At 39.6% G+C, this 16,281-nt stretch overlaps 1 protein-coding gene across 4 annotated transcripts in view; it reads right to left on the bottom strand.

The window, feature by feature from the left end:
- The window catches only part of BCAT1 (branched chain amino acid transaminase 1), a 64,605-nt gene that overhangs the window by 22,020 nt on the left and 26,304 nt on the right, over positions 1-16,281 (bottom strand). For all 4 annotated transcript variants that reach the window (XM_416424.7, XM_046904620.1, XM_046904617.1 and 1 more), the window contains exons 3-6: positions 7,475-7,675; positions 4,152-4,262; positions 3,186-3,305; positions 689-852 (exon numbers count right to left, since the gene is read on the bottom strand). In XM_416424.7, coding sequence (XP_416424.1) covers positions 689-852; positions 3,186-3,305; positions 4,152-4,262; positions 7,475-7,675 — 596 coding nt within the window. The remainder of the gene's footprint in view (positions 1-688; positions 853-3,185; positions 3,306-4,151; positions 4,263-7,474; positions 7,676-16,281) is intronic.

Below are 16,281 nucleotides of genomic sequence, written 5' to 3'. Positions count from 1 at the left end.
TAAAAGGGAAAAAAACACAAACTCTATTGCTTCTGATGTTCAGTGGCTATCACAACCCCAAGACAGCAGCTCCGAAGTGCTGACTGCTCTTGAATTCACATCTCACCTACAATTGCAAATCAAGCCAGCAGTGACTCCAGAGTATTCCCTTTGTAACAGTTGATAAAATAATGTACAAGAAATAATACATTTCTAAAACTAAACAAAACCCCACAAGTAGACAGTAAAAATCTCAGAACATCTGAATGAATGTAGGAAAGCAATTTTCTTACCACTTGATTATTCTACTAGCTCAGCTAGGCAGCATTTGACAACTACTAACATCTTGCCTAGAATGAAACCTCTCAGGTAGATATTATAAGCTGTGCTCAAACCAATGACCAAGTAATACACAATGAAGTCACTCATCTAACAACATCCAAGTTACTTGCTCTGGTTGCCCAGTTCCTCAGGCTTGAGATGATGTATAATTCTCTCACCAAATAGTCCAAAGAAAAAATATGCAATTGAATTATATAAGAAATATTTTAAAAATACAGTTTCAAAATCCTTGTCATAGTACGTTGTTTGCTCAAGTGCTGTATCTAATACCTCTACTTTTGCTGGCTTAGATTCATCTCCAAAAAAATGCATCTATTTTCTGAAGTATATGATGATTCCATACAAATGCAGAATCGGGTTTACCTACCCTCCCAGTTTGCAGTCTCCTGTTCCTCCTTTCCAGGCTCTTACATATTTTGGATCTGCCCATAATGATATTGGATTAAAGCATTCACTTGAAAAGTAAGCACCCACAGGGCTCAGTATGACATACAGTAGGGCTTTAGTTGGCTTCTTCACTCCAAGGGAAGGCTGAAAATGAGGAAATATAAGCAAGGCAAGTTACTGGTGAACTTCACTCCAAACATCAGATGACATATAATTAGCTTTGGAAATGCTTTCGGTGAACCACAGCAGGGAGTGCTTTTACCAGAACAATGTGAAGTTCTGCAATGAGGAGAAAATATTTATCTAAATTCCTTCCCAGTCCAAGTAATGTAGCCCTAATTTTACATGCTGTCATCATTCACTTGTGGCTTTTTTATTTATTTATATATTAATGTTGAAGCTATTTAAGAATTCAGAAATTACCTCAAAAAACCACTATGTAATTCTGTCAATTAATTAGAGTAGTGGTCTGTGAAGCCATGCGGGGACAGATGGAAGGATCACCACTAGCAGTAACAACAGTGGAGAAACCACTGTCAGCTGTACTGGTGACGAGAATTAGCCAATACTTATTAGAACTGGAACTGCTGGAGAGTCCAGTGATGGCTCTGTGCAGCGTGACAATCTAAAGCCATTTGTCTATTGGAAATGGTTCACACAGCAGGACAGGAAATAACCTGCTTCCCACATCCCCTCTGACAGATGGCTTCTCACACCTCAGATCATCATCATCAACATTTAAAGATGAAAGTGAAAAATCTGACAGTGGTCAAAGTCGAAATTCTCTTTAGCTGTATGATTCTTAGCAAAGTTCTAGATCACGTGTCTAACCCACTTAGTTATAATATAACTTAATTATAATATAACTTGCAGGTTATATAAAAAAAAAAAATAAAAGAAGTTTTGCTGCTTACATACATTAACTATATTATATATTTCGTATGCAGCCCAAGACAATTCCTCTTCAACTCAGTGTGGCCCAGGCAAGCCAAAAAGCTGGACACCCACGCCTGAGTCTAAACTGATCATGAAATGGTTTAGGTTGGAATGAACCTCTGGTGGTCCTACACTACAAGCAATTCTTGGGATCTTGTATGCAGCTAAATGGGCTACGTACTATTTCCTCTCCTCTCAGAGGAACTAGTCCCCTGGAAACTACAAGTTCATCCCTGGTTTCTTAGGTTAGGTCTCCACAGGACCATTTAACAGGACCAAAACTCTAAGCAAATACTCTGCACAAAGTACATGAAGCTAGTCTGGGAGGTGGGAGGAGAAATAATAGTGTAAACATGGAACTACTGGAAAATTCAAATAAGCCTTCCTCAGTTGTAGAGAGGGTACTTTTGATTTCTGCCCACCATACTCTTCCAGCAAAAGTTTTAACCAGAGAAATATTAAATAACTGAGGACTGCCTCGTTCTAATGCAACTATTCAGTACATATAATGATTAGTTTTGCTAGCTCGGTTGATTTGAAAAATATTTAGCAAAGCATTTCAACTCAGAGACAACATATGACACTGTAGAAAGACCAGCTGGCTAACTCGAAACAAAGCTCAACAGCAAAAGAACTTCCAAAACAAAACAGGAAAAAATATCAATTTTTAACGTTAATACTTTACACAGTTGCTGAATGGTGATCTATATGAAAATTTGCAACTCATTTACAGAGATTAAATTAATGAAGTCCTGAGGCACATGTGAAATGCATAATGCTCAAGTAAGCTAGCCACGTATAGATACAAATATTGCAGAGAAGTGACCTGCTTAGTTGGCAACCATATATTCTTTAGTATCTTTGTCCTACATTCTTCTATTATAGCTTTCTCTCTTTCTTCTACTAAGAAAAACCCTAAAGTTTTAATTAAAACAAATTGTTTCTAATTAACTTTATAAATACCATGCGCTTCACTCATACTCACATGCAGCTCACAGAGCACATGCTAATATGTAGCTGCTAAGAAGCCTCAGCTAAAGTCAGGTTCATCTTGATTCAAGAACAAATTAACACAAGAACTTACTGTTAGTCCTGCTAAGAGTTTCTTGCAGAAGAATCATAATTTATTGTATAGAATCTTCCAAAACTGTACAGAGCAAATTTCTGTTCCCTCATGTATTCCCCGGGCTATCAGTATTTTAAAGGCATACATAAGCATTTAAAATTTAAAAGGCATTTGTTTTTTTAGTATAAAAATGACGTTTATTTAAATTTTACTGTAATTGCTTATAACAGTGGATTGAAACACTTTGCTCTGTGTTCTGAACCAGTATGTCCACTAGATGGTGGTGTGGCCAACATAAATTTGCTAAGTAGCGCTACAGGCAACTAACTCAGGTAAAAATATAAACTGTGCCTCAACTGTAATACTCCTGCCTACTGACTGCTGTGTATTTTCCTTTATGAAGTGAAGGCTTTTGCCTAATGATTAAATACACTAAATTTAAAAATTAAAAAAAAAAAGAAAAGAAAGTTTAAACCTCAGTTCCAATTAAGGTAGGACGGATATACAGGCTGGCAGCAGTTGAGTAGGGGACCCACTCCTTTTCCACTTCCACAAGTTTCCGGATGCACTCTAACAGCTCATTCTGGTCAAAACACTGGGAATGAAAAGCAAAAGGAAAAAAATCTAATTGAGAAATACAACCTGACCACCGTCGTCTTGATAGATCTGTATGTTATGTTGAACACTTCATCAGCCCATAGGTTTTCACAGGATTACAATACCTTCCTTGAATTAATTTCTTAAGAGATTTAAGATCCCACTGTCTTTGACTTTGTTCCTTTTTATACACTATCCTTAATGTTCTCCTGCTACTACAAAGTATCCTCCTGAGGTCGAAAAAAGGAGCCACTGATACTTCTTGCCTTCAAAGCACATGGAGAGAACTCCCTGTGCAGCTAACTCCTTCACTTCCCAGGGAGCACTGTGAGCTCCAAAACCCTCTCTTCTGCAAAAACCAGAAGAATCCCTTGGGTTATGGCTTCAATGGGCACACTAAGACTCTCAGATTTACTGCGAAGCAAGTAAATGCAGGAGGAAATTAATTGGCCAATGTACAACTTCTAAAAGCATCAAGTTCCAGTATGAACAAAAAAGAAGGCGCTCAGATGTGAAAGGATTTAACTGAGGTAAAAAGAAAAGTAACAACAGTCGTGACAGAGCGATTTAATCAGCAGTATGCATGCAAGTACCTACAGAACAATGGTCACCCCTCAGAAAAAAGACTTTATGTATCTGAGGCACAATGGAGAAAGGAAAACACTGTTTTTAATAGAAGAAATAATTTCAAACCATTCACTCAATAGGATCTCATAAAGTTTAACAGAACTATTCAAGAGTTAGTGTAGTTCATAAGTGTTATACTGCCATAGAATTTAGATTTGCACTCTGAAAATAAAGATAAGCTCTGACTGAAGGAGAGTAAGATGCCTTGGCTACATACTGGTAGAGTCATTCGTCTTGCTGATCGTGCCATCCTGTCCATGTTGAGGCTTGGCCGGAACAGGCGGATTTTGCCATCCACTCCACGGTAGGCCTTCATTCCTTCAAACAACTACCGAGCCAAAAAGAAGGGAAAAGAAATCAAATAGTAATTGAGGCATGCTATCCCACGATGACCTGAGGTAAAAGTAGGACATGCTTTTTGGAAACAGAAGAACTTCACTTTCCTGCTCACAAGACTCGAAGCATAAATGCTAACCATTTAATCCTTGCAACACACTCCTGTGAAGTAGCATTATGATGTTTGCATCAAAAAGATGACCTATCCATGCTTCTCATATATCTTCTTGTCAGGGAACTTACTGTTAACCTCATAATTTGGTTAAGACCATTAAAATTTGTAGCATGTGTTTGACTCACCTATGCCCTCATATCTCCACTGATATCTAAGGGTGAGATAAAATAACATTCTTTCTTATAGAAAAGTTCTGTTGCAGTTCTTAGTGTAGCTGTAGCAAAACCTTGGCCACTCATTTCCTTCTTATGTCCCTACGCTGTAGAATGGGGTTTAATTAGCACGTGAGATAGGTGCACCAGCTTTGTACTAGAGGAAGAATGCAGGTGAACATTTTTTCTTTTCTCTACTTTAAAGGAAACTTAAATTTGTCACAATTACCCCATCAAACTGTAGAATGTAGATGGTTAGCGTTGACAGTCAGTTCACCAGAAACTCATCCCAAAAGTGCCCTCCCAGCAGAATACTCTACAGTGTATCCAAGCAACAGCAAAAGCACCCAAATGCCCACAGAATATCCAGAGTTATTTGCAGTTAAAGACTGATAATTTTCAGTTTTAGTTATAGGTAGATCACCTATGTATTACATAATTTCACATTGATACATACTTATGTAAAAGAACTACTTAGATTAAGTATTAAAGGGTCATTCATGCTTACAGATTTCAGATTTTTAGAGCTTATTTTCTGAAGTATTTCTTTGTGTAATAAATTTCACTGTAAGTTCCATACATTTAATTGCATCACTTCTATTCTTTTGTTTCCCAAAAAATGGCTGGAAGTACATTCTATGTGGTTGGAAGACCACATGAAAAGGTTTTGATTTTGGAAAAAGAATTCTATATTTGTGTGTAAGTACTTTTAATATAACATTCATGGCTTCATTATTACCGAATTCTACAACATTTTCCCATAAGGATCATTGAAATGCAGTGTTCAGAACACTTCTGTATGGTCCCATGACAGAGTTAGGTCTTTCCACATGACAAATTTTAATTGGGTTGTAACGGGGTTGCAGGAACCCCAGCAATTTTCCTTAGGTACATACAGTCATGCAGCAGAACTAGAATTAGAACACAGAACTTTTTGCCTTCAATAACGTATCTTATTCCTATTGCAATGCCAACCTTACTAAAAGTTTTGTACATTATTTTGAAATTTAAAGTTCCTAACATTGCAGCTACAAGAAAAATAATAAAATAAAACAAATATCTATCCTTAATGAGCAATGGCATAGCTGGTGTAATGGTTGATACCTTGATACGATTTTTATTGTGTCATTAGCTAATACCACATTTCTGTAATGCTACATGTTCTTGTCACAGAACAGTTATTTCCCCCCACCCTTCTCCCAAAGACATTTATAGAACTTTTAATGAAAGGGAAAAGGAAGGAATGTTACTACTAAAATCTGATCAATGGTTCGAGAGAAACAAGAACTACTTCATTACTGAAACACAAAGTCTTCTCAAGCTGTTAAATCTTTTGTTCCAAAAAGTTTTAACCCTCCAGAGCTCAGCAAAACCTCTCACTCATTACAAAGGGAGACAGTGATGTGTTCCAGAAATGCCCAACTTGAATAAAAGCAACTGTTACAATTGCTTGATGATTAGTTACTACAGTAGTGTGCAAACAATACTGTCTGACATCTGTACATCACAGGAGCTGGATCTGAAGTTCAGCAGATCCAGTCTATCACACTGCATCATGAAGGGCAAGGAAAAAGGGGAGGGAATGCCAAATTCATCATTTTTATTATACCCACTGCGTATTCATTGAGCCACAGCATTGGCACCAGATTCTCCTCTGTCTGTCCTCTTGTCTAGAGGAAACGTGATGCAGTAAGGGTAAAAGAATAAAAAAATGGAAAAAAATAAGAGCATATTCATATTAGCAATGATTTCAAACTGGGCCAGAGGCCAAGCATTAAAGTAATATGCTACTAAGAATGAAATATAGATCTGGGACTCCAGCGTGGTTTCTTGCTCCTTGGGCAGATCAAGAGCTGCAGCATTAATGACAAGGGCCTATTATAATTGACATAGAGTTTTTGGAGGTTTGGTGATTAGGTGGGAAAAAACAGCAAACACAAAAAATGGTGAAGGTAGAAGCTCAAGGACAAGAAGAAGGGAAATGTCTGATCCTTCCCTTTCATTACTGGTTTAAAATTAAAAAAAAAAGAAAAGAAAAGAAAAAAGGAAAAAAAAAAAAAGAAAATAATAAAGATGCATAATCACCTCCACTAACACCAGTGGAGAGACTCCCACCTACCCATAGGTGGGAGGAGAAGCAGGCTTCCATTTCTACTCTACACTCACAGGTAGTTCAATGTACCCTAGCAAGGCTCTCACACAGATGTGAGTATAGCCGAAGCTGCTCTGGAGACACAAAAGGCAGCTTTAGACAGTAAGCAGCTAAGCATGGAAACTATTAACCACGCTGGTTTCCGACTTAACATTTCATTTTCCAAAGTTCCTTGTTGAATATTTTCTGCTTGAATATACCTGGATATGCTGAGTGCCTCAGACTGTGTCTGGAGCTCTCCAGACCTGTTTGGAAACAAGCATCTGTCTAGCCTACCCTGCAATCCAAGCCATGAACCTTCGAAACAGCTTAAAATACGTTTCACAAAGTGCACATTCAGTCCCCAAATTAAAGCTGCTCTTAGAATCCCACACAGTTTTATCCAGGGCTTCACTAAGTTACATCAATGACAGCAGCTAGACTGATCCTCTGCCAGTGAGATAGAATGCCTTGTCAAACGGATTCGAAATCATACAAGAAAGGGCTCACCTTCAAGTAGGCTATGAAGTTAAAGTGAGCTGGAATCCACACACCAGAGCCAAATCTGAGTTTTATCAACATAAACATAATCCTGTCATAAATAAGGGAAATATTCTGGAAGGACATCAGCTAACAGCTCAAAATGTACCTGGATACTAAGGCATTAACTGTCTGTGTATTACAAAGCTAGGGTTTCAGAAGCTAATGAAACAAAATAGAGGTTTCCAAAAGGACTCAGTACTCACTTCAGTAGCATAATGCAGAGATGAACAGGCTGGATGCAAGGAGAGGTTCTGAAGCGGTCTGATACAAGGCTTCTCCCATCCTGAAGCTGAGGACCATTCAATGGTCAGCATATTATCAGTGAACACAGTTCCAAATACCAAACCAGTGGGGTCTGGTTTTTCCTTGAGAGTTGTAGCTGGGGTGATAATCAAGTCTGAAGCCTGGAGGAACATGAAACCAAAATGTATACAAAATAATGAAATCAGACTTATTTAAAAATGAACATGGATAAATACAATATTCCATCTGCAAATATATTAATTGACAGAACAGTTAACGGTGGCTACCTCTAGGGAACTGGTAAAGTATTTCTGTGTATGTACATCTGGAGTGCTCCTTAGACTGGAAGGTGTTAGCATAATCTGAAGCACTCTTAAGTAGAGGAAGCAGGACAAGGTGAAGAAAAAACAACAAAACACATGAACTAACAGAAAATTACCACATGAAACTTTCTATGAGAATTAGATTAACACATCTACAGCAGTTCCAGAAGCTCCCATTTGCTGTATCACAGAACACAAGCAGGTCATTAGAACCTAATCCCCCTCATAACAAAGCAGGTATGTTACATGCATTTCTCTCTAACTCGTAAAACCGGTGTGAGATGAGAGTCAGCAGGTTACTTGGGTCATGCTAGCTTGTTCGTCACATTTGTATTTTCCTAGAAAGAAGGCTGCATGTTTCCCTGCATGAAGAACAGTAGCGACTTCCCCTTGCAAGTTGTGACTAGCCGAAGAAATACACCATAGATTTTTGCAACTGGATTTGGCGGGGAGACAGGTAATGTTTTTTATAGAAGCCTGGATGGTGTTAGTCATGGTAAAGAGCAACGGGAAGAAGGAAAGCAAGACCTCTGGCAAGTCACTCCCTTCATACACATAGAGGGGTAAAACAATTGGAGAAGGCTATGAAGTGCACAGAGCTTGATCCACTTTCTTCTCATGTCTACAGTATCTAAATATTTAAGCTGTTCCAGTCAGAGAGCAAGGAAGCATTCAAGAAACGATCCCATTAGGAGCTCCATGTTCTTTCCTAACATGACTCAGAAAGCATTGCAGACCCACACAAGAAACCTTACTCTTCTGTGCTCACACAGAACAGACTAGAATGCAAGTACATCAGATTCTTGTTCAAGTACTTGCACGAGCACCAAAAAAGAGGGTCTGCCAGAGATACCACCAATTTTGACTTTTCAGACCCAGCACACACATTTCACAAAATGCAAAAAGATTACTCTCAAGCTTTTGATAAAGAGCACACACACACTCGTCTCTGTAAATAACTCGATTTCCAAGAGGTCTTTAATGAACAGTGGCCTGTTTCATATTGGCAGCATTTGTTGCTGTTGTTCTCCCTAATAGCTTAGATGTGAAATTAACTTAGAGCCGGAGCACATGAGTGGCTAAAAGCTTGTTTCAAACTATCTCCAATCATAGGACTTGTCTGGATATTACAGTGCATTAGCCTGGCTGAACTCATACATAAACTGAGGAAACAACAAATACTCTTAAACTCCTCAGAGTACCCTTTATCCTGCGGACGGTGAATGCTCCAACGGGAGAAGCAGGAAATAATGATGTCTTGACAATCAACATGAATTGCACCTGACAACCTCTTACCATGCACTTTGAAAAAAAAATATCGCAGAAGACTGTGAACGAAAATTAAAGCCACAAAGGAGTGTTTGCAGTTTTACACAATGCCATTCTGTGTTGAGGAAAACGCTTACGGAGGAGTAGGTTGTTGACAGGGCTTAAGTAAGGACGTAGAACACAATTACATCATTGGCTTTGTCTCAGGGCAGAGATGCCTGAATCTCGGCTTCTAAAGAATTCATACTGCCAGTGGGATTAACAGCACCCCCTGAAGTCACAGCTTCTGTCTAAGCTCAGGTCACTTTCATTAAGGTGATTATCTTTACACTGAATTAGTTTGAGGATGGGAATTATCATATGCAGTCTTGACCTTTACAAATCCCACCCACGTGCTGATTTCTGCCACAGTTTGCCTCATCCTCATTTGTGGCACCACAGCTAGTTGTAAGACAGCTCTCTATACAGCTTGATAAGCATAACTGTGTTAACAAATATACTTTAAGGACAATGAAGGATTCTAATGTGGCTCTTCTAACAGACCCACAAGCACACACAGAGGAAATGGCAAGCTGCAGCCATAAGCACAAACATCCTTTGTGGGTGCATTTGGTATTTATTTGACCCAGTTTTGTCACCGAAGATATTCCTCCAGCTTCACAGTCCTGGAGTTCTAAAGATCCTTGGAAAGAATCTCTGTTGTGTGAGTGATAATAAAATCATAACCAATCAATCAAAATCAAACCAGTGTGGGTGGGAGTGGTTGGAGAGCCCATCCATAGGGATATCCCTTCCTTGCAGTGTGGTCTCAGCACAAAGCACTGCCAGGGCCTTCAGCCACCTTCAAGTCCCTGAGCAACATGGCTCCTACGTAACCCCTCACCTGGCCAACAGACCCCCTTGGCTTAACTTGCCCCAAAGCATTTCTTCTTGTTCTTCGTGCAGCACCAGATAGAGGGAAAATGGACTCACAAAAGAACTCATATAAAGAGAGCAGAGCATGGCCAGCCAGCTGACTCATTCAGGAATACTGATTAAGCATCAATGCCTGTTACTTCTACTTCATTAAAAAAATTATCACTGAACCACCATGGTATCACCTATGGCATTTAGAAATAACAATTTATTTATTAGTTTTGTCAACATTCCCACAGCTCTGGAAGCAGCATTAAGGCTGCATTAAGGATTGGCATTAACAACCATGCAAAACTCCATTGTTTGTACTGCCAGTACACAGGGTAGTTTTCCATTAGGTTTGTGTTTTACTTGCTTTGTTTATCAGCACGTTAATGGCTTTATTAGGCAGCAGCGTCTTAAAGTGGAAGCAAAACTGGTAAATGCTGGGATAAAAAGAAAAAGGGAGATAAAGAAACAGATACGGCACACACACTATGAAGTACAGCTCTTCAGCCTTGTTGCTTAAAGTAGAACGTCAGGGACTGAGTTCCAGCAAACCCTCCAAGTGGCAGCAGTACAGCATCTACAAATGGATGCCTACATCTCAGCTATGGACACTCCTGAAGGAAATAGGAGTTCCCATGGCAGGCAAAAGCGGACTGGGAGAAGCCAGCTGAATATCATTGTTTTTCATGGCTTCTACAACAACGCTATACCTTCAGTAACCACTATCTCCACCATTTGCACTTTTCAGAATAGCCTCTTGTCTGAGAAGCACTTGCTGATACCAACATGACTTCCAGAGCAAAGCTTTAACCAGCCCAAACAATGAAGATGTATTATGACCTCCTGAAACTAAAATTCACCATTTGATCAAAACAGATCTTGCAAATTATGAGCTAAGTCAAATTAACTTGACATGCTATCAGTGTCAATTTTAACCAAAGCTGTAGCAAGATATTCTTGTGCCCATAGCCAAACATTTCTGTCATTTACTTGAATACAAACAGAACTAACAGACTCAGCTGTAGTGCACAGGTTACCTAACCCTAATAACAAGTTTCAGCAGACATCCTCAAAACATTAACATACACACCATGAGACTGACTGTAATCTCTCATGAAACAGGTAACTTCCCTGACTGCTAGTCAAAGTAAATCATTCAAGATGACAAAGCAACTGTAATTATTAATTAGTTATGCTGAGTTTTTAAGCATACATTAGGAAAGATTAGGGCCTTCTGATGCAGTAACAGATAGGGAAGCATAGACAAAACTGAGTAACTTGTTTTGGCTTTGCTCTTGTGAATGTGGTTGCAGACACAGAGCAGATTTTGAGGAAGAGATTACAAAGAACACAAGGAGTTACTGTAGAGGGGAGAGACAACAAAGTGTAGCTGGAGGAGCTGAGCAGATCCAGGCTGGGACGAAACAGGATGGTTTTGAGGAGGAGGGCACCAGAGCTGAGGATGTCATTTTCCTCCCCTTCAGCCCTTCTGGCTGCTGCATCTTCATCACTGCCTTCCGACTCCTCCCGAGACACACACCTCTGTTTCAGGAATCCATTCTTCCTACTGGAAGAGCAACTTTCCTCCCTCAACACATTCTGCCTGTCCACTTTAACATGAGGCTCCCTCTGTGTGGGAGGCTAAGGAGAGGAGGTTTAATGGAGAAGCAGCGCTGGGGAAGCAGGCTGGGATACTAACTAGGTGAAGTAACAGGCCACTTTCCCCAGCCTCTGGAATCCAAAATACTCTCTTAGCAAGTTTTTGTTGTTGTTGTTGTTGTTTGTTTTTTTGGCTTTGCAGTCAACAAGCCGATGCCTACCTTTCTTCTGTAGCTCATTTAGCTCCTTCTCCTCCTATATGCTGAGGTGCAGGTGGCAGAGGGCTGCCCCCATTTCTTGCTGACCTAAGCAATTTTCTCAGCTGGCTGAGAAAGCTCATCCATTAGATACTTACAGAATCACAGAGTTGTAGGGGCTAGAAGGGACCTCTGGAGATCATCCAGCACAACTCCCCTACTAAAGCAGGTTTCCTACAGCAGGTCATACAGGAAAGTGTCCAGGCAGGTTCTGAATATCTCCAGAGAAGACTCCACAGCCTCTCTGGGCAGCCTGTTCCAGTGCTCTGTCACCCTCACAGTAATGATATCCTCCTCGTGTTCAGATAGAACTTTTTATGTTCCAGTTCGTACCCACTGCCCCTTGTTCTGTCACTGGGCACCAGCTCAGCAGCCTCCTGTGGCACAGTTCAGGCTAATATGGAAGCACAGAAGTGCTTCCACAGAGCAGCTACTCTGAGCAGCCACAGAGAATAGCAACCTGATCCAGAAGAGTGCTCATCACATGGTTCTACTTTCTGTAGGCTGATGTTGTGAATCATGTTTAACGGCCAGTACTGAACAAACAAGCATAGCTTGTGCCAAGCTATTGTCAAACTTGAGAAATGAGGGATGACACGCCAGCTCCTCCATCAGGGCATCAAACCAGACAGCTGCAGTGCTGCGCTATGCAAGTAGGAAGTGGGAAAAGGTCACAAAGACTGTGCATCTTTTTAGGGTAACCAGTTATTTTCTCCTCCACTGGGACAAAACAAACACTAAGTTGTTTGCCTATTCCTAAGTCCTGCCTCAGAAATAGGAACACTGAATACTGCTCTAGTGGATGCAACCTCTTCTTGCAGTTCTCATTTTGGTCTCACTTGTCTGGCTTACTATCTCTCAGCTCTATCCACTGCTCAGTGGCAGACACCACAGCAGCACAGTCTGCTTAAGCAAAAAATGAGAGATTTCTGTGCTGACCTTGGGCAAGCCACTGCCCTTTGCTTTTGTTTATTTTCTCATGTCATCTTCTTTAGAAAAGACTGCTCGTTTTCTGGGGCAGAGACCATTGCTTTCTGTACAGAGCTAAGACCGGTATGACTCTGATCACAGTAATAAGGTCTACAGCAGAAGCAATAAGATCAATAATGTTTATATTAACTCTAAACAGAATAAGACAGTAAAATAAATTCTTAGAAATGTATTACTAGTTTACAAGTATAAACAGTAAAATAAGCTATCCTACAATCCCTTCACTGTCATTACTATTTTAAATTTACAGCAGAGCCTGAGGCTTGAAAATGGAAATTATGCCAAGCAGGAAGAAAATTCTAATTTTCCTATTATAAAAAGAGAGAGAGAGAGAGAGAAAGAAACAAAATATAATAAAGTATATTCTGCAGCCGCAGGGAGAATACCCAGAAATTTTTCAACATAAGGCTTCCATGAAACTTCATTTGGGAATACTTGTTAGCACATGTAATTGGACTAGGGCCTGGAAACATTGCATCAGGTTGACAGTACACTGGGTAATAAAAAACAGAACAAGTGACAAACCAAAGGGAGGCAAGGCTCTGAATCACTTGTGAATCAATCATGGAAGCAACCAAAAATATGGCTAGAAGGACTTTGTCTAGCTTTGTCTGGATGCCATCCTCTGCAAGGCATGTATCCAAAGTATTCGTAAGAGATATTTATCAAGTATTTGTCAAACCAAAGGATGAACTTCTGCTGCACCCCTCAAGCAACAGGAAGAAAGGGAGGTGGGGAACAGCACATTGTCGACTTCTTAAACCTTTCCCCTCACCTGATGGATGTTCTATCTCTGATGCAGGAATGTTTGATCTGCAATAGTAGGCAGGCAGCACAAAAAACTGTCTAGCTCTAATGAGGTAGCAGATATGTGGTTGGAATTGACTTAAACTTCTTGCCTTGGAGGATGAGAAGGGCATGCAGCGCAGCTCAAAATGCAATCTGAAGCTCCCACAATGCACCAGACATTAAATAAAAGGGCTGGAAAGCTACAGTCAGGCCAGCTTGTAGAGAAAGCACAGGAAAAAAAATAGGCTTGCCCTACAAAACACACAAGTACATGGATACAGCAAAATACAATTGATTTCAATGGCACTAATTACATTTTCAGTTTTTCCACATTTACTCAAATGTTGCCCTGCACCAACTCCCCTTGATCCAATCCAAAGGTCTTTTAAGCTAATCAAGGCCCTTTCCTCCATCTTTGCAGAAGTCTGGATTGTAAGGGAGGCAAAACTACCTGAATCTTCACAGCCTCGCCCATTTCTATTCCTTTGGGTAACTTAAATGGATTAGTAATCCTCTCCTGTTTCGTTTTTCGTTGTTGTTTGTTCATTGTGGTTTTTGTTATAGTCTTTGTCCCTTGCTCATTAGTTTGTTCTCCATTGATGTAAGTTTCAGAAGTCAACTGTTTTTAAGGAAAGATGAAGAAAAGGAATTTCTGCAGATCGTAAGGGTTGATATCAAGGTAATCTTAAAGAAAACTTGTACTTCATTTTAACTGGGTCTATCTCCTCTACTCCAGCTAATGGTATTTTTGGATCTACTAAAAACAATCATTTGGTATCTCATTTTTCAAAGAATTACATAAAACACTTAAAATATGACTAGTACCTAAAAAGTAAACCACAAGGTTGGACCATTAAACAAGGTAACAAAATTGAGACAGTGACACATTATTGCATTTTGGTCATATTAACTACTACTGTTTACTGATAGCTGTCAGCTGGAAGGAAGTATGAGCAGGCTTTAATGCAGTCCAGACTGAAAGACCACTTGCTGCAGCTCAGTGCTACTTCTGGTCAGCTTAGCTACATAAAAATCCTCTCTCACACTTACAGCACTTCATGTCTGCAATGTAGATATACCGGAGCTTTGGCTCAGAAAGAAGCAATTCCATATAGAATGATAAGTGAAATCACAGACAGCAATTCCATAATAGCCTGATTCCTTCCACAGGAAGTCCTCTCAGATTCATATTCAAACATTTCCACAAATAAAAGGCTAGGGCTACTAAAAAGACTAGGCCTACTAAAAAGACTAGGCCTACTAAAAAGACTAGGCCTACTAAAAGAGCACATTAACCACTTACGCTATTCATGTTATTTACTATTAATATATACTTCTCCCTCAAAACCTCTGGCAGTTTGGTTAACATTATTACTGGTGCTGTGCTTCTGCTTGCTTATAACTGCTGTATTTCTGCACTGTAGCATAAACACAACGTTCCATTTTTAGAATGTTTGCCTAGAAGAAGGTTTGAGTCTAACACAAGCTGAGGCCTGCGACACATAACTGGAATAGCAAGATCTGTGATATTTCACTAACGCCACAGTTTTGTATAGCAGTGCAGTGCTTTGGGATGAAAAATATAGAAATATAAATTTGGTATTGATGAAAGAAATGAATTGCAAACCTAAATTTCAGATAAAGAAGTTGGAAATGTTTGGCCTAATTAACCTGGCCACTCACAGACATGTTATGCGGACAGCCAAGAATAGAATCATAATCTCACATGCCCAAGTAATGGGCAGTTACAATTAAATCTTCTTACCCTTAGTTTAATAAGATTGCAAACATGCAGGGTGGTGGATTTATGGAATGGAGGACTTCAGAATTTTCCACAGAATATCCCAAGCTGAAAAGGAACTATAAGGATTTCCTATGGAATTTCATAAAACTCTGTCGGGAACATAAAGCACTTTCACGATGCAGTCTCTTATGCAGAGATTGAAGGAATAATTTGAAAATCTCAGTTAACCACACCTGCCTTTTTCTCTTACTCCATCTCCCTCATGCTGGTAGGCAGAAGGTAAGTTTCATAAATTGCCATATATTTCACAGCTTGATCTGCCACAGAAACTGCCATGGTTTGCCAATTCACTCTATTCAGCACTTTCCTAGAAACAGGTACTATGTATGAGATTAAGATAAAATTCTTTCAGCCTTGTAGGCCATTAGTTCTTGAGAGGTAGATTATAGGGATGACTTCAGAAGCAAGCAGAAAGGCCAACGGAGTCTGGTAGAAAAGGAAAACCAAAAAACTAAATCTCTTCCTAAATCTCAGTTCCTGTTTATATGTGTTCAACGATGAAAACAGTTAATGTCCGACCTGCTAAACTTTTGCATTTTAAAAACAATTCTTCACACCTTGGAAAAGAAATGAGTACAGAAAAAGACACAAACCAAAAGAATTACCTAAGAGCCCTGCACAATCCCCGTGCTCTTAAGCTCCTACTTAAGAGAAGATAAAGTATCACTTTCTTTGTGCTATAACTTAACTGAGCAAAACTGTCCTCTGGCTCTTTTTCCAGTATTTTTCTTTTATCTTTGCTAAAAGCTCCTGTTATTTGTTGAAGACAATTAGCTTTATTTGCAAATCCTACAACTTCAGAGAATGGGAATATCTGTTTCTCTATTACAGCT

This window comes from Gallus gallus, chromosome 1, assembly GCF_016699485.2.
Source record: "Gallus gallus isolate bGalGal1 chromosome 1, bGalGal1.mat.broiler.GRCg7b, whole genome shotgun sequence".
Lineage (NCBI taxonomy): Eukaryota > Metazoa > Chordata > Aves > Galliformes > Phasianidae > Gallus > Gallus gallus.
The sequence above is the reverse complement of the archived record's forward strand: the minus strand, read 5'-3'. Positions and strand labels throughout refer to the sequence as shown.